Source organism: Meriones unguiculatus, chromosome 8 (genome assembly GCF_030254825.1).
Source record: "Meriones unguiculatus strain TT.TT164.6M chromosome 8, Bangor_MerUng_6.1, whole genome shotgun sequence".
Lineage (NCBI taxonomy): Eukaryota > Metazoa > Chordata > Mammalia > Rodentia > Muridae > Meriones > Meriones unguiculatus.
The window spans coordinates 123,434,898-123,453,409 of NC_083356.1; the positions used below are offsets into that span (position 1 = coordinate 123,434,898).

The following is an 18,512-nucleotide window of genomic DNA, read 5'->3' on the forward strand; positions in this document are numbered from 1 at the left end:
AGGGGGAGTTAATATGACCCGGAGAGGACAGAAGCTCCACAAGAACCAACTATATCTGGGCACAGGGGTCTTTTGTGAGACTGTTTCTCTAACCAAGGACCATGTATGGATATAACCTAGAACCTCTGCTTGGATGTAGCCCATGGCAGCTCAGTATCCAAGTGGGTACCCTAGCAGGAGGAATAAGGACTATTTCTGACATAAACTCAATAGTGGGCTCTTTGACACTACCCCCCAACCCCCAAGAAGGACTTTGCAGCCAGGCCTGAAGATACCTGATAAACCAGGGTCAGATGAAATGGGAGGAAGTCCTCCCCTATCAGTGGACTTGGAAAGGGGCAGGGAGGAGATGAGGGAGGGAAGGTGGGATTGGGAGGGAAAGAGGGAGCAGGATACAGCTGGGATGCAAAGTTGATAAATTGTAACTAATATTAAAAAAGGAAAGGAAGAAAGAAAGAAAGAAAGAAAGAAAGAAAGAAAGAAAGAAAATACTGTGATTTAAAAAAAAAATCCACATTATTCAGTTATCTGTAGCTAATTTTGGACTGCAGCAAGAGAATTTGATGCCAACAAAGACAGAAATACTATCTGGATGTTTACAGAAACAAACAAACAAACAAAAACTGTCCCCTTGTGATTTAGTGCATTGTGTAAGTTTCTTTCTTTGTCGCAGTGACAAAGTACCTGACCAAGGCTACTTAGGTGTAGGGTTGACCCAAGGTTCATAATAGCTCACGTTTTCCCTTTATTCAGTCTAGAACTCCAGCCCACTGAACAAGGTTGCCCACAGTAATGGTGGCTTTCTTCACCTCAGGTAACCTAATCTTCATAGTTGTTCACAAATGGACCCATTGCCTCTCTGTTATTATTCTCCCTGTCAAGTAGACAATAGAACAAGGAGGAACCCATCCCTTTTCAACTTGACACCCAAACATGTGTCTGTTAAATTAAAATCTTTGTCCCTGTGTACCCACCAAAGATCTGATTGTGAAAGCTAAGCTGTGGGTGTAGAAGATAGTGTAAAAGAAACAGGGATCTCTGCTACAAATGTATCCTTCAAAAAAGTATTTGTCAAGTTCAGTTAAAAATGCTGCACCAGAAATTACACCCCCTGCCATGGTCTTTCTAATTAAACAGTTGTCAGTCTAATGGGAAACAATGGTATCTCATTATATCCTTTTGATGTCAGGGCAAGTCTGAACATCCCTAGTAAAAGCATAAGATTTGTTAAGCACGAACATTGGGCCAAATTAGAATTAGTTTCTTAGGACAGTAACAATGATACAGTATTAAATATTACCTCACTTACCCAACATGCTTTTTGTGTGTAACAGGAAATTGCTTAGTACGAGCCTTCCTACAATGCGTTTGTAGAATGGATCCATTTCTAACGCTAGTATCGGAAATAGTGGCTGCATTAGCATCACCATGACCACCAACATCAGATGATGATGTTTCATCATCATCATCATCATCAGCAGCAGCAGCAGCAGCAGCAGCAGAAGCAGTGTTGCCATAAGATGGCTTTTTTGCCGTGTTCATCTTGTTGCTGGCCCTCCTCTTCCTTCTCTGCTTAACCTGCAGATAAAGTTAGCTCCTAAGATTACTGACACTTTTAAATGGAAACAGCTTGGTTTTCATCAGCCTTGTCACTTTACCCAGTTCCATTTTCATAATTGCAATTAACGAGACCTCTTTCTGTGTGTAGCTAAGCATTGTCATTACAGATTTATTCACCTCACAGTTTTCTTTTGAATCACTGTTTTCTATTCAAAATGTTCACTGCCTGTAAGGTTCATCTGGGTAGAAAGACACACGGGTGTCGCCTCCTGTTTTCACTAGCCAGATTTCACATTCGAGAATCAATTCAGAGAATGTGATGTGTGGCTCTAGTAACAAAGTGATTGTTTTAACCTAAATTAAAAATCCCTTGAGATGCATGCTATAGAGGTAGGTTGTGGAGAAAGGGGGACCCTCCTCCATTGCTGGTGGGAATGTAACCTTGTATAACCACTGTATAATCAATCTGGAGCTTTTTGAGAAAATTAGGAATAGTGCTACCTTAAGATCCATCTATACCACTCCTAGGCATATACCCAAAAGAGTCCCACCAGTCAATAAGGACATTTGCTCAACTATGTTCATAGCAGCTTTATTTTGTAATTTGGAAACAACCTAGATGTCCCTCAATGGAGGAATGGATACAGAAATTGTGGTACATCTACACAATGGAATACTACTCGGCAATTAAAAACAAGGAACTCATGAAATTTGCAGGCAAATGGTAGGAACTAGAAAAAAAAACATCTTGAGTGAGGTAACCCAGAAGTAGAAAGACACAAATGATGGGAACCCTCTTCCATTGCTGGTGGGAATGCAAACTTGTACAACAACTTAGAAATCAATCTGGTGCTTTCTCAGGCAATTAGGAATAGCGCTTCCTCAAGATCCAGCTATACCACTCCTAGGCATATATCCAAAATATGCCCAAGTATACAATAAGGACATTTGTTCAACCATGTTCATAGCAGCTTTATTCATAATAGCTAGAACCTGGAAACAACCCAGATGTCCCTCAACAGAGGAATAGATTTAGAAATTATGGTACATTTACACAATGGAAAACTACTCAGCAATTAAAAACAAGGAAATCATGAAATTTGCAGGCAAATGGTGTGATCTAGAAAAGATCATCCTGAGTGAGGTATCCCAGAAACAGAAAGACACACATGCTATATACTCGATTGTAAGTGGATATTAGACATATAATATAGGATAAACATACTAAACTCTGTGTACCTAGAGGAGCTAAGCAAGGAGGAGGACCCTGGGTAAGACGATCAATCCTCACTCAGAAAGACAAACAGAAGTGGGAGAAAACAGGAAACAGGACAGAAGCCTACCACAGAGGGCCTCTGAAAGACTCTACCCAGCAGGGCATCAAAGCAGATGCTGAAACTCATAACCAAACTTTGGGCAGAGTACAGGGAATCTTATGAAAGAAGGAGGAGATAGTAAGACCTGGAGAGGACAGGAGCCTCACAAGGAGAGCAACAGAACCAAGAAATCTGGGCCCAAGGGTCTTTTCTGAGACTGATACTCCATCCAAGGACCATTCATCGATATAACCTAGATAACCTAGAACCCCTGCTCAGATGTAGTCAATGGCAGCTCAGTATCCAAGTGGGTTCCCTAGTAAGAGGAACAGGGACTGTTTCTGACATGAACTCAGTGGCTGGCTCTTTCATCACCTCCCCCTGACGGGGGGAGCAGTTTTACCAGGCCACAGAGGAGGACAATGCAGCCAGTGCTGATCAGACCTGATAAGCTAGGGTCAGATGGAAGGGGAGGAAGACCTCCACTATCAGTGGACTTAGAGAGGGGCATGGGAGGAAATAATAGAGGGAGGGTGATTGAGAGGGAATGAGGGAGGGGGCCACAGCTGGGATACAAAATGAATAAACTGTAAGTAATATAAAAAAATAAAAATTAAATAAAAAGACACAAATGATATATACTCACTTATAAGTTGATATCAGACATACAATACAGGATAAACATATTAAAATCTCTAGTCCTAAAGAAGCTAAACAAGGAGAATCCTAGGGAAGATGCTTAATCCTAATTCAGAAGGGCAAACAGGATAGACATCGAAAGTAGGAGAAGACAAGGCACAGGACAGGAGTCTTCTACAGAGGAACTCTGAAAGACTACCCACTAAGGTATGAAAGGAGATAATGAGACTCATAGCAGACTTTGGGCAGAGTGCCCAGAGAAGGAGGAAGAAGGAGATAAAAAGACCTGGAGGGGACAGAAACTCCGCGAGGAGAACAACAGAGCCAAAATAGCTGGGCCTGGGGATCCTGCAGGGAATGATATTCCAACCAAGGACCATTCATGGAGAGGACCTAAACCCCCTGTTCAAAGGAAGCCCATAGTTTGCTCAGTTTCCAAGTGAGTTCCCTAGTAAGGGGAACAGGGACTGTCTCTGACATGAACTCAGTGGCGGGCTCTTTGATCTCTTCCCCCAGGGGGATGTAGCCTTGCCAGGCTACAGAGAAAGATGATGCAGCCAGCTATGATGAGACCTGATAGGCTAGAGTCAGACAGAAGGGGAGGAGGTCCTCCCCTATCAGGGGACTAGGGAAAGGGCATAGGGGGAGGAGAGAGAGGGTGGGTGGGACTGGGAAGACATGAAGGAGGGGCTGCAGAGGTGATACAAAGTGAATAAATTGTAATAAATAAATGAAGAAAGAAAGGAAGGAAGAAAGAAAATTTAAAAATCTCATCTAATATACCTTGTGAGAGACAAATAGAAAGCCTAAAGATGATGTAGGCATAAGTCATATGTGGACTTTCACTCACATTCTCCTTGAGTGGGTGTGTGATCCGTTGTATGATATTTCCCATTTTAGTAGTGGTTGTTTGACCAACAACCCCTGTTTATACTTGAGGCTGAGCTGGATGTGCAGAATCACATACACCACAGTTCTTACTCTCTTCTTGGAAGATTTTCTTTTTTTATTATTTTTTATTTTTTATATTAATTATAGTTTACAACTTGCTTACTCTCCATTTACAGAATTTTGGATAAGTGGCTTAAATTTACTGTAAATGCTCACTACTTAAGATATTGTCTAGTAATTTTTTACAAGACAAGCCTTCATATACTATGCATGGAGATAACCTAGAACCCCTGCACAGATGTAGCCCATGGCAGTTCAGTGTCCAAGTGGGTTCCATAGTAGTGGGGACAGGGACTGCCTGTGACATGAACTCAGTGGCTGGCTCTTTGATCACCTCCCCCTGAGGGGGGAGCAGCCTTACCAGGCCACAGAAGATGACAATGCAGCCACTCCTGATGTGATCTGATAGACTAGGATCAGAAGGAAGGAGAGGGGGACCTATCCTATCAGTGGTCTTGGGGAGGAGCATGCGTGAAGAAGGGGGAGGGAATGTGAGATTAGGAGGGAATGAGTGAGGAGTTAATGGGGGAATACAAAGTGAATAAAGTGTAATTAATAAAAGCTAAAAAAAGAAATTTACCAAAATCAAATTAAATGGCTTTAATAGTATACGAAAACTTGTCTTGTAAAAAATTACTAGACAATATCTTAAGTAGTGAGCATTTACAGTGAATTTAAGCCACTTATCCAAAGTTCTGTAAATGGAGAGTAGGCAAGTTTTAAACTATTTTGGGATCAAAATCAACTCAGCCTCAAAGAAAATAAAATTACTTCATTGTAATTCAAATCATATGCTATGACAGTATTTGTACCAATATGAGTCCAATCCAGTATATTTTAACATTTACTCCAGTTAGCAGACCACAACCATCAAATAAAAATTCCTGTTTCTACATTGGAATATACTATATTAGAAAGCCACTCTCTGTATATCAAAACATCACCTGTCCCTTCTGTCATTTTCTTATCTTAGGTAGCAGAGGTGACCTTATAACTCACTACTTTCCTATAGTGTGAATATTGACATTAGTCACTGTCAAGAAGGAAAAACTACACTTTTGACCTGGCAGAGACTGAACGTCAGTAGGAACCAAGAAAATTTGTCCTGATAAAAATTATTACCTGACCCATAAACACAACGCTGTCACTATTTCTTTATTATGTAAGGAGGCATATACATGGGATGCAAAGATTCAAAAAAAGTCCTCTCACTTCAAAGGTAAAACTTTTATGAATATTTTAATTTTTATATATTTCAGCATTTTCAAATTAAATATTAAACATTATAGATTCTACAGTGAACTATAAGGTGTTATGCTACATTATTAAACAATTACATTAAATGAGAACTTTAGTGTAAAAATTTACTCACCAGCGGCGGACTGGTGTCACTGCCATCATCCTTGTTCTGTTCTTCCCTGGATGGCACATAGAAGTTTGGTTCTGCTAAAAATCCAAACACTTAAAACAAAGAACAAAGAAAAGTTAAATAAAACGACAATCTGTATAGCAGCATAGAAGGGCAAGATGGCTCAGCAGGTAAAGGTACTTGCTGCCAATAGCGATGGTCCGGGTGTGATACCCAGGACCACCAATACGGTGGAAGGAGAGAACTGACTCCTTAAGTTGCATTCATGTACCCCTGTTACCCCCCTGAAAAATACACAATAAATGAATGAACAAACAAATACATATAAAAATTATAAATCAAAATTTTATTTTCAAAAGAAATTGATTAAGTCTAATCATTACTTGACTATCACTCCCCTCCCTTTCTTGGCTACATGCTTATTGAAAGTTATTGGAAATTACCTCACGTATCAGTATTTTACTTGGACAGACACTACACTGTATCGTGTTCAGAAACAGAATGGTATTGATGAACAAACCTTCAGAGACAACGTTTTACGTACAACAGAAACAGTCACCGCTTTCTAGCTCAGCACTGATGCTTAAACAACCTGCATTTTATTCATCAAAAATAGTCTTCCTCTCCCTCCTCCATTTATGAATAAATATGACGTCCCTTCCACCCGCTTTGTCTGTGTTTCATCAAACCTCTTTCCTCCCCTTGAGACTCATACATGGTGGAAAGTCATCACTGGTTGTGGCAATTTTATTCTGCTAGAACAAGCATCTCTTTTGAGTTTTTTACAATTCATTTTTCTTTTAATTGTCACTCTGGTACTTGAAATTTAAACGAGTGTTGCATGCCAACTTCTTTCGTTCCTGGACTGTGGGTGAGGGGCAAACTTTTTGTACTATTTTCACACCCAGGATCATGAATTTCTGCTTCATTTCTCTAGTATTCATACTTTATGCATTTCTTATTCATTTATCAGTTCACACCACTCTTTGTTAGAGCTCAGTACTTCTCAGATGTCTGAGTATTCTAAAATTGATTTAAGGTGGCAGTTCCATTTGCAGCCTGTGATGAACTTGATATCTAACTTATTACAATTTGAGTTCTATTTGAACTCTCTGCATATGTTATACAATTTTTCATTGGCTCATGGTATATACCGGGGCTTGTGACCTAGGTAATTACACCACCAAATTGTTTTGAACTAGATTTCTGACCTTTCATTAGTCCATTTGACCCGTTTTCTCTTCTCTGAGCCGCAGGCTTAGGTAAGTGTACATCATCCTCCTGTGCAGTAGGCTCAGAGATGGTCTGCTGAAATCAGAGTCAAGAAAGATTTTAATAAGGATCCCTCATGCATTACTGAAAAGACAGCTTACTTTCCTATTTCAAAGCAAAACATTGGAAAATCAGGGGTAATTATATTAAAACTATTAAGTAGAATGCCTCATAAGGCTGTCTAAATCATGACCAACATTTTTTTCATGTAGCTGTAGATTACTACATAAACCAAGCTCAAAAAGATGGTGGAAACATACTCAGAGATAGCACGTGTCAACAATAGTTTTGAATATAAAATTTAACATTGTTTTTCTCAGGAAAATATAGGTGTATATATACATATTAAAAGCTTTGAAATCTTTAATTCCTTTGATAGTTTCACATATTAATGAACAAATGTCTTTTTTACCACCCATTCTCCTCTCTCATGCTCTTCCTCACTCCCTTCCTTTCCTGCTGAAACCCTTACTCCCATCATGCTGTCATGCTGCTCTTCTTTCTTCTGTGTGACCGGCTTATTTTAATTAGTTACTTGCCTGAGTGTATGTGCTCAGTTACTTACTGAGGCAACGGCTCAGTATATATAAACAAATACATCCTAAGCCACAGCACTGAAGCAAATGACACGCCTTTCTGGTTGTTAACTGCCGATAATGTCATGTTTGTCATGGAGGCAGCCAACTGCTTTCTGATTGGATTTAGCTCACTCTATAGCAAGATTCTCATGTCTGATCTGTAAGCCTGGTCAAGAGTTCATGGCTAGAGAGATAAAATGTCTTAGTGGGAAATCTACTACCACTGACTTGCTCAGTGGCCATATTTTCAAACTGCTTTCTAAATATTCATGCTTATACACCTACAGAAGTGTTACGCTGAGTCCTCACTGAAGAAACATCTTGATTCAGTAGACAATGGTTAATACAGAAACCCATGACAGACGAGAGTTTCAGTAATGGTACAGCTGTGGGCCCTAAGTGAAACACCAAATAATCCCTTGGGGTTCAAGAATCACTGAAGAAGAGGGGGTAGGAGGATGTAAAAAGAAGAAAGTGTGTCAAAAGAAGACTTTTTTTTTTTTTAGCAACATATTGGGCTGGGGAGATAACTCAGATAACTCCTCCAGAGGTCCTGCAATTCCCAGCAACCACATGGCGGCTCACAGCCATGTTGTGTCCTCTTCTGTTGTGAAGGCATACACCCCGGAATACTGTATACATGCTTATAATAAATGAATAAATAAATAATCAATCAATCAATCAATCAATGAATCTTTCAAAAAGGCAACATATTAAATAAGTTCTTATATGCAATGTAGTGGGATTGACTGTGATACAGTAACAACCATTTAGGGGAATTTCAATGAATGAAGTTGTTGTAAGGGAGAATAATATATGTTTAATAAAAATAATATGCCACTTTGAGAATAAAGAAAAGGTCACATAAGTTTTTGCCCCCCCCCCCGTGGATAAAGTGGGGATAAATTCTTGAGGAGCCTGGGAAGCCCCTGTAAACAAACAAACAAACAAATAAAACAAAACAAAACAAAAACCCAGTGTGGTCATGCATTCCTGCGCATGAATCAGATTGCTCGTGTGTGTGTGTGTGTGTGTGTGTGTGTGTGTGTGTGTGGCAGAGAGGCTGGTTGGGTTTGCTGACGATGCATTCATGTCCACCTTCAGTGAGAGACACTGCATCAAGGGAGTAGCAGGGCTGACGATGCAGGACTCCTCAGCCCTCCTCTGCCATGCTGTTTATCCAGGCTGCATGCAGTGGGCGCGCACACAAATGCATATTGTGGGCATGCGTACATCTCTGTTACACACACTCCATACATAACAGTGCTAAATATCATAGGTAAATATTATAGTAAGAAGCCAGGCACGGTGCCACACACCTTTGATCCCAGTGCTCAGGAGGCAGTAGCAGGCAGATCTCTGTGAGTTGGAGGCCAGTCTGGTCTACAAACCAAGTCCAGGACAGCCAAGACTACACAGAGAAACCTTGTCTCAACACACACACACACACACACACACACACACACACACAGACACACACACGTACACACACACACACACACACACATATATATATATTTGAACAAAGCGACCAAGTGTTAAATTAAATATGCATTAGGTTTTATTAAAATGATAGCGTGAAAATATTAAATGTATCACAGAACTTGCTATGGTTTGCTATTTTTGAAGTTCTGTAACAACATATAAATGCTTATTTTTTTTATTAAGTGCTGTAATGATCCAGGCCTTAATTTGCCATTTTTCACATATCGTTTGCATGTATAAAAGTGTCTGTGACAAGATTATTCCCATGCCCTGTTTCCTGGTCTCTCCAGAGTGCAAGAAGCCAAATACCATGACCCTCTGTTTCCCTAAGCTCAACATGTCATCATCGTAGACATTGGTGTGGTGGACATGCTCTGATTCATTAATGCACAGCTTAAATCTTGCACGTCCATCTGCTCTAATCACAGAACTCTGTTGCCGCTTCCCAATAAGAGAAGCCACAAACTACACTGACGTTCTTTGTCCTAATACCCCGTGTTTTCTTTATATTGAGCATGCATTGTGAGTTATAAGGGTTTTCAGCTGACTGGCTTTTCTGTCTTGTCTCCATGTCAAAGGCTCTTGCTTGGAATACTTAGCGTGGAACTTCTGTCATAGAACGGATATGCAATAGAAGAAGCTTATTCAATGTCAAAATAGTTTATCACCCTCGGGAATTTCTCAAGCAGAGTTAGAATATAGCATTCGGTGGCATACACCACTATATGTTTTTCTAAACAAACAAACAAACAAACAAACAAAAATAAAAACAAGGGCTTGAGTCAGCACCCACACAATCAAGCCAAGCATGGTAGTATGCTTCCACTTTTGAGTTCTGGGAGCACGGTAGACAGCGACGAGGTTAAGTGCGGTGGGAGACCTTGTCTCAATGAACACATTGTGGAGTGAAAGAATAAGGATGCAGACATTGACCTTTAACCTCCGCATGCATGTGCACCGGCCACACATTGCTTTTCTCTCTTCTCTCTCCCTCGCCGTACCTCTGTCTCCCTCTCTCTTCATCCACACTCCACGCGCCCAAGATGAGACATTAAAATTTAAAATATTTACGTATTAACTGTTGCTCAGAGTTATTCAGTTTATACACTAGGGCCTCAAGCAATTTTCAGGGGGAAATTTGACAAGAAAGGGACAGATGATGTTTAGCCCCGAATGCATGCAGACTCTAAAAGTATTTATGAGTAATAATGAGCTAAAATATTTTAACACTAACTATTAAAATATGATCAATCGTTCTACAATTATCTGATAAGTGATTTTATTTGCATAGAACATCTTGTTAAAACTACATTAAAACCTTCAATTTAAATTGTTACATACCAATGACTGAACGCTTTCATGACTATCATACTTCCTTTCATCTTCTGTTGACGTCTCTTCTTCGCATGGATCTGTGGACAAATAAAAGTAAGTAAAATAAATTATAACTAAATGACAGATAAGATGAATGTCTTTTACTGAAATAGAAATAATTAAAGCTAGTTATAAGCGCTGCATTTTTATTTTTATAAATCATAGTTCAATTATATTTAATCTTTAGTTGAAGATTTAATTTTTAACAAGACAATTTTATTTGCCACTAGTTTTCAGAAGTCTTATATTGGGATGACATGCAACTAGAATGGAAATAATTACAATAGTATAAGTTATATGGAGACAATGTGGAATGACTTCACGAATAGGAAGAAAAACAATTAAATTCAGTTATGGTGTGATAGTATTTCTACTTTTTCCCCAATTATTTAAACATTTATTTTTTACTTCATATATATGAACTCTATTTTTATTTATGTTTATACGTGTGTGTCTGTCTGAGATTATGGCAAGTCTGTACGGGTACCTGTTGAGGATGTAATGTCAATTCTACTATGAATTACTGCAAGTAAACATCTTTGTCTACTGAAATGTATTGGTTCTGGTGATTTACATAAATATGACTTCAATGGGTATTTTTTAAAATAGAGCTCTTACCTTCCGTTTCTGTGATGGTCTTATTTTGTCTTCTTTTATCCATAATCACAGCTAAATTACTCACATCATGCTTCTTTGGAAGATGCTCAGAGACAATCTGTTAAAATTTAAATAAAAATAAGTGGTAAAAATATCTTGACAAGTTCTAAGAATATTTGAGTTCTTCATTTCAAGAGCAGCAAGCTTGGTTCATAATGGAAGCACTGGATCCTATGACATAGCATAAAAATTAGAAGATACAACACACAAACAATATGCCCATCTATGCCAAAATTCATTTGTAGTTTATCAAAATAAAGTCTCAAGTCTAAAGACAGAAGAAACATTTCCATAAAACAGGGATTGCCAGCACATGCCAACTGGTAAAGAAACACTGAAGATTATTTATGTTTATAACTTAAAAATGAAAATATTGCTCCCATGCCCGCCCATTCCTTCAGATGATTCATGGCTGCAGCAATCCATGTTGATAATCCTGTGGCTAGTCCTGCGTCCACTCTGGTAGAATTTACTGTGACAATGGCCACTCTCAGCTGCTCCATCGTAGTATCGAATTCTCCAGTCCAATTACCTAAAATATAGCTCGACAATTGTTTAGACAGATTTGCAGCACAGGAAAAATTCTCATGTTGTATGCTAGTGACACAAAGTTCAGCATACTTTCATTGACAGCCAGGTTGAGTGATTTGCCATAGGGTATCAATTTGCTCCTGCAAGAGGTCAATCCTCTGATTGACCACCATCAAGCTTCCTTTTAGTTGAGCATTAATTCCTTTATGTACAACTAAGGCATGAGCTACATTGGCTAAATGATTATTCAGGGTCTGAGCAGTCTGCCCAGTATGACTCATGGCTAATGCCCTGGTGGTAGCTCCAACAGCCGCCAATGAGATGGTAGTAACAATGGTGGCTGTAGTTCCAAGATCCCTTTTCTGTCTGAAGAGAGTCATAGCGTGAGGGGCATCAATGGGCACAGGCACCCAGTGAGGCATGCGAGTAACCAGGGCATACCTACATTTACTAGCATTCCAGCATTGGGCAAAAAAGCAAGTATCATTACCACAATTACTTGGCTCTATCTGGCTAATAACGAATAAAAATGGGGGATATAGACAAACAGGTGTGGGCTTATAGGAAATATTATGAGAAGCCTTAACCCCTCGTTGGAACATCCTGTGTCAGTTCTAGAACTAGCAGTGGTGGTGTCCGAGGTCTGAGTAGGTTCAGGAGACCATTGCCCCCAGGGGCGAGACGTGCTCCATGCCAATTGACTAACTCCATGTTTTCCTCCAATTTTGAAAGTCATTTAAGGTTCTTAAATTATTTTTTCCCTTTTTTTTTTTTAAATTTTTCATCAATTACAGCAGGCCTTCTGGTGTTGGTCTCCTTGGTTTGCCTGTGGTATATATGCAAGATTAGAGTCTCACAACAGTGTGATGCAGCCATGATCATTCAGGCCTTTACAGCCATTGAAGCAGGACATTCTCCCCAAGCATGGTTGGATACCATAAAAAGCTAAAATGATACGCTCAGGATGCGAGGCTAAGCACTGCACTCAGGGTCAGCAGCTTTCGACCCAGAGAAGAGCATGTCTGATTGCATGCGGGTTGATGCCCCATGTCCCGCCTCTGAGAAAAAGGTATCGGACGGGTCTGATGCTCTTTGGGTGGATGACACCTAAATGAACATCGGTACAAAGTCCCAATTTATTTCTAATATCAGAGATCAGACCTCTACTCTTGCCTGATGTGTCTAAAACAAAAAGGGGGAACTGTAGAGAGCTGCGGAATGCTATGCCTTAAAGATGGAGCTGGTTTCCGCCTTCCACCTTCCCGATGGTGAGTGCTCTCTGTCATGAACAATTCCACATTTGGCTAAGGCTGAGGATCTGGCTTGCTTCCATGTATGTGGACCTATCTGCATTGCCCACGTGGCACGCCTGGGTTGGCTACCCAGAGGCTATTTAAGCTGTGGGCTGGCTTTCCCCGGGGTCAGATGATTGTTCAAGGTTCCTGAATAAACTGCATTGAAAAAAAAAAATGAAAATATTGGCTAAGGTCAGACAGTAAAGGAAGAGGACCTCTCCTGTCAGTGGATGAGGGGAGGAACATAGAGGGGGAAGGCGGCGGAAGGGTGAGACCGGGAGGAGATGAGGAAAGGGGCTACAGCCAGGATACAAAGTGAAGAAATTGTAAATAATAATAACGATGATGATGAAAATGAAATCACTACACAAACAATAGATGCACAAAACAAATAGTCACGATTTAATAATTAAATGAAAAGTTTTAGCTACTTACAGTTTTAGGATAATCGCACAATCTTTATTTAGAACTGAATAGGATCTTCATTCTAGTACCAAATATCTTGCTGAAAGTTGCCTAAACCCCAGTAATATAAACTTCCTAACATGCTAAAGATTTCAAATGAAAACAGACATTTCTGAGTGTATTTAGCGAAACAAAATAGGATAAAATGAGAACCCGTAAGTGAAATATTTAACATACCAGTGACTGAACTTTTTCATGGTCATCACACTTTCTCAGTTCCTCTCTTGATGTCACTTCTTTTTCTGGTTCTGCTGATAAACGGATGCATTTAAATAACATTCACTGACGTATCGTGATAGGGTAACCATGGTTCAATGGAAAGTCACATATTCAAGCATGATTGGGCAGCATCAATTGGTCTTGATAGGTTTAAAAAACTCACAAAGCTGGGTGGGTAGGGAAAAAAAAGAGGTGGATCTGGGAAGAGTAGGGAGAGGAGGATGAACGTGATCAAAAACACTTTGCCTCTGAGAGAAATAATAAAGCATGTACCTAGAGATTGATATGAAAAATTGTCCATGGCTATACATAATAGACCTAATGTGTGGTAGAAGAAGAAATGGGAACATTATCTGCACAATTTTTAAGGGTGAGTTTATTTATGACAAAAATAAAAACAAGATGCAGGCTTGAAGTTAAGTACTGCTTATAGAAGTATTCAGGACAGAAAGGCGTCAATTCCCAGTTTTAGCACACATTGAATTGTTACTAAACAAATGAATGTATAGCATGCTGGACCCTGGAAGGCCATTTCCAATCGTTGCTCACAAAATTGCATTAAATGAGGTAAGAAATAAAACAGTAATGTCGAGCTTCACAAAATGCAAAGTTTAGTTTTCTGTGTCTCACACTTTCCTATATGGCTGTAACACGACTAGGTAACGTATTTCAAATCTCTCCTTCTTGGATGTAGGAAGCTGCTCCTGATGAGGAGGAGGGCTGATGATATAAGGCACATTGGTAGAACGTGGGTGTTGTGTGTGCATGCAGTGTTGAAACAAATAGGCGAGATGATTTGACATTTTCTGGGCATATTACATTGATTTCTTATGCCTTCCCAATAGAATGCTTATATCTAATAATTACATATTTATAATTACGCAACTGCTTAATAACAAATAGAATTCATATGCAAAGTCAAAAAAGACTTATTTTTGCTCTTCTTTTAAAAGATTTATTTATTTATAATTTATACAGCATTTTGCCTACGTGTGTGCGTGCCTACCAGAAGAGGGCGTGTTGTACTTGACCTCTCAACTTCCGCTGTGGCTTTCTTTTTCCCAGTTCCTTTATTTTGACCTATATGATATTCTCCTGAGACTTACTCCTTGACGGATATTGATTAATGGTCATACATGACTAATCACCCAGGTGTCTATATACCACAAGAAAATCAAACATCAGGCAACAGGATAAGATATTATAAGGCTTAATATCTCCCCAAAAACAAAGAAGAGAAGATGATGGGAAACACATGCATCTATTTCTTGACAATGTTACAGACTGGAAGCTCTTCTGTGTTTTATAGCACTCTAAAGAATTTCACTATTCATTGAGTCAAACACACTCAAAAACAGTCCCCTGTTTTGTTTGTTTTTTCCTTCCTTGATCATTATTCTCAGCTTTCACTCCCCTGTCTAGCCTATACTTTGTGGTGCCTTACTGTTCTTCCCATACTGCAACCTTGCAACTTAGTGAATGATTTGATTGCTTTATTGGTATGTTCCATTTCCTGTTTACAGAACATGGATTAGATATAATCTTTGAGCCATTCATTCTTCTGTATGACAGAAATACACAAATATTGTTATCCAGTTGTATTGTATTGATTTATGCGACTATTTTTTCAAAGAGTTACACACAAAAAATAAAGATTTTACCATTCATTTCTAGACTTGAATCATCTTCTCTACTTTGATCCATAGTGTCTGCTTCATGACCTAGATTCTCTTTTGTTGAAGGAAGTGCAGAGACAATCTGTGAAAAATTGAAATTGAGTTGAATATCTTCCTTTTTCCTGGGAAGATCAGAGTTTCATATTGCAAAGCAGTGAGATGGCAAAATAAGGGAAACACTTCATCAGAGTTCACATTTTTTGAAGAGAAAATTTTAGGCATGCTACCTAATTGCAGTCTAACTTTTGTCTACATATGGCCACTGACAATGAAAGCCAACATGAAGGCTGCTATAGACATAAGAGCCATTGTCAAAAATATGGCAAAAGATACATTTAAAATTATTTGCTACTAGTATAAAAATTAGAAGATACAACACACAAAGAATATGCCCATCTATGCCAAAATTCATTTGTAGTTTATCAAATTAAAATCACATCATCATACCTGTTAAACTCTCATCTACACCCAAAGAATTTAATGCAGCATTAATGGGCTATTTATTAACCATATAGGAAGACTCAGAAGCCTATCATCATGGCCACAAATATTAGTAAAAATATGTTTCTCACTTTGAATGTTGATGGTCAGAGATCAACAATATCTTGCGGCCAACACAGAAATGTTAATTAAAATATATAGTGTGATATTAAATCTCCAAATGGAAAAATATCAATATAATTATCAATATAATTGATACAAAACAGTATTAACCAATTACCAAGATAAAAACACTTCTAAAATTAAATAATTGTGAGCAATTATTTTATAGGAAAATTGTACAAGTAATTTTATTGTCTTATTATTTCTAGTTTCAAAATAAAACAGTATTAGATGAACATGTTTGATTTAACTTTTATATACCAAAGATGGAACTTTTTCATTCTTATTGCTCCTCCTAGGCTCTTCTGTTGATGTCACTTCTTTGTTTGTAACTGATGAGAAATAAAGTTATTTAATTAATTTTAACTATAATGCAATGAATCATATTGTCAAAGTCTTACATAAACACAAAAGTTTAGAAAAAAGTTAAGGAGGGGGCATAGGAGGATATGAGGAAGGGAGGTTGAGATTGGGAGGGGAGGAGGGATGGGAATACAGCTGGGATACAAAGTGAATAAACTATAATTAATATAAAAAATAAAAATTAATTTAAAAAAAATTAAGATTTATTTTCTCAAAGAACACTTTCAAGTACTTTAAGTCTTTAGTTGAAGCTTTAGCATTTCATGAGATACTTTTGACCGTATAAAAGTTAAATATATCCCTTGGGACAGATATGAAAATGCACCAAGTTCAGAGGATTGAAGCATTTCATGTGTTCACCTAAAAATTAATAAACTCAGCACAAAAGAAGAAATACTCAGAAACAAATTTTAAAACACAGCTGGAGTATTCACACTCACCATGTACAACCTCAATGAGACTTACTTTTGCTCAACATACGTGAGCACCAACAGAACCAAAACAACTTTGTTCATGGCACTTATGTTGTTCATTTTGTTTCTTGTTTCCCTTGGGAAGACTCTGACAGCCATGGGAGGTCGCCATTGTTGGCTATGCTTTTCTAGGAGTATGGCCATCTCTTTTTGGAGTCCTTTATCAGGCTCTTTTTTTGAACATTAATATTTTAACTAATTATTTCACAGTGTAGCTAACTGATTAGATGCAGAGGCTTTTAAGCCATTTTAGTATTCAAAAAGCCATGTGTCACTTAGCAATTATTTATTGAAATCCCACTAAGTGCTATCCAGTCAATAAGAGGATTCAGGGATGGATTTCTATCAGGTAAGTCTGGAGCAAGGCACAACAGTGAGGTTTGGTGCATAAGGGTGGAAATGGGAGGACAACATACACACACACACACACACACACACACACACACACACTAGACACAGATGGAGCAAAGGATTATTTTCAAACATTTGAATTAGACAGGAGAGTCAGTATCAGCCCGAGATTACAAAAACAAACAGAAAACATAAGACAGATGAACAATCTGAGTCTAAGAGTCACAACAAATTCAAGTTGTTAAAGGATTAGAAACAATTTGTAAATATTTAGAGATTAGTAGTTTAAATTGCTGTACTGTAATCGATGTAACGTGGTCGAAGAAAAATGTTAGCACAATATACATATGTCAGAGGGTAAAATATGAGACAATGATGAAAGGAAGATGATATTGGCTTGAATTTAGAAATGTTTCCAGAAATACTCAGCAATCAAATTGCTGGCGTAAAACAAAGTGTTTCTAAGTGCATCAGTGTGCAAACCTGGAACGCTGAAACGCCCTGCTCCTCAGCTGGCAAAGCCTGTGAAATTAGGTGACACTCGTGAGCAGGTGTACACTCACAGTGCGCTAAACCTCACCGAACGTGCCCAGCTTCCTGTCTCACGGGTTCTGTCCTGTGTAAGGATGTTCTCCTTTCTCTAGTAGAAGGAGCTACTGGAGGCTTACAGGGCAGTCTGAGGATCTAACAACCAATCCTTAAACACAGACATTGCATGTTCTGGTTTACAATGCTGAAACTAAAGGGATAGCTTGTGGAGAGCAGAGAGAACAAAAGTGCAAGCGTCTGGAAATATGGGCATGCTGGATGATATCCACCTCCCCAACAGCTATTTACAAACCTGGGGAAAGCGACACCCTGGAATAATTAGCCAGCAGGAATTCCTAAGAAGCAGAGTTTCCCCCGCAGTGTGAGCTGTAGGGTGCAGAGGTCCTGCCTCAGATTTGAGGGAGCAAAGACTGAGGAACGGACACATGGGAACTATTCTACATATCTTACGCTACTTGCTTCCTTGGTGACTGTGACCACATACTCCTTGGCCGACATGTTATTTCAGTTGCCTTTGCTGAAGCTGTGTTTAGATGTGAACATTCCAGTTCATTAATAGCTGTAAGGTTATCAGGGACAGTGTAATGGCCCATCTTTATTTCACAGGTCATGAGTTCATCACAGAAACATCAATCTGAAAAATATTACCTCGACCTGAGTAGAAAATTCCTTTTGAAATATATATGATATATTTATTATACTATAGTACAATATAGATAACATTTTGTAATCCATGCTGGCATTTCCTAGAATAGTTGTCCAAATTCAGATGTACTGAAACAAACA

At 38.8% G+C, this 18,512-nt stretch overlaps 1 protein-coding gene across 1 annotated transcript in view; it reads right to left on the reverse strand.

Annotated features, from left to right (window-relative positions):
- Nucleotides 1–18,224, reverse strand: part of LOC110547798 (uncharacterized) — a 51,051-nt gene extending 32,827 nt beyond the window's left edge. Inside the window, exons 1-5 of the mRNA XM_021635603.2 lie at nucleotides 18,177–18,224; nucleotides 11,163–11,259; nucleotides 10,512–10,582; nucleotides 7,047–7,143; nucleotides 5,839–5,927 (exon numbers count right to left, since the gene is read on the reverse strand). Coding sequence (XP_021491278.2) covers nucleotides 5,839–5,927; nucleotides 7,047–7,143; nucleotides 10,512–10,582; nucleotides 11,163–11,259; nucleotides 18,177–18,224 — 402 coding nt within the window. The remainder of the gene's footprint in view (nucleotides 1–5,838; nucleotides 5,928–7,046; nucleotides 7,144–10,511; nucleotides 10,583–11,162; nucleotides 11,260–18,176) is intronic.
- Nucleotides 18,225–18,512: the final 288 nt, after the last annotated feature.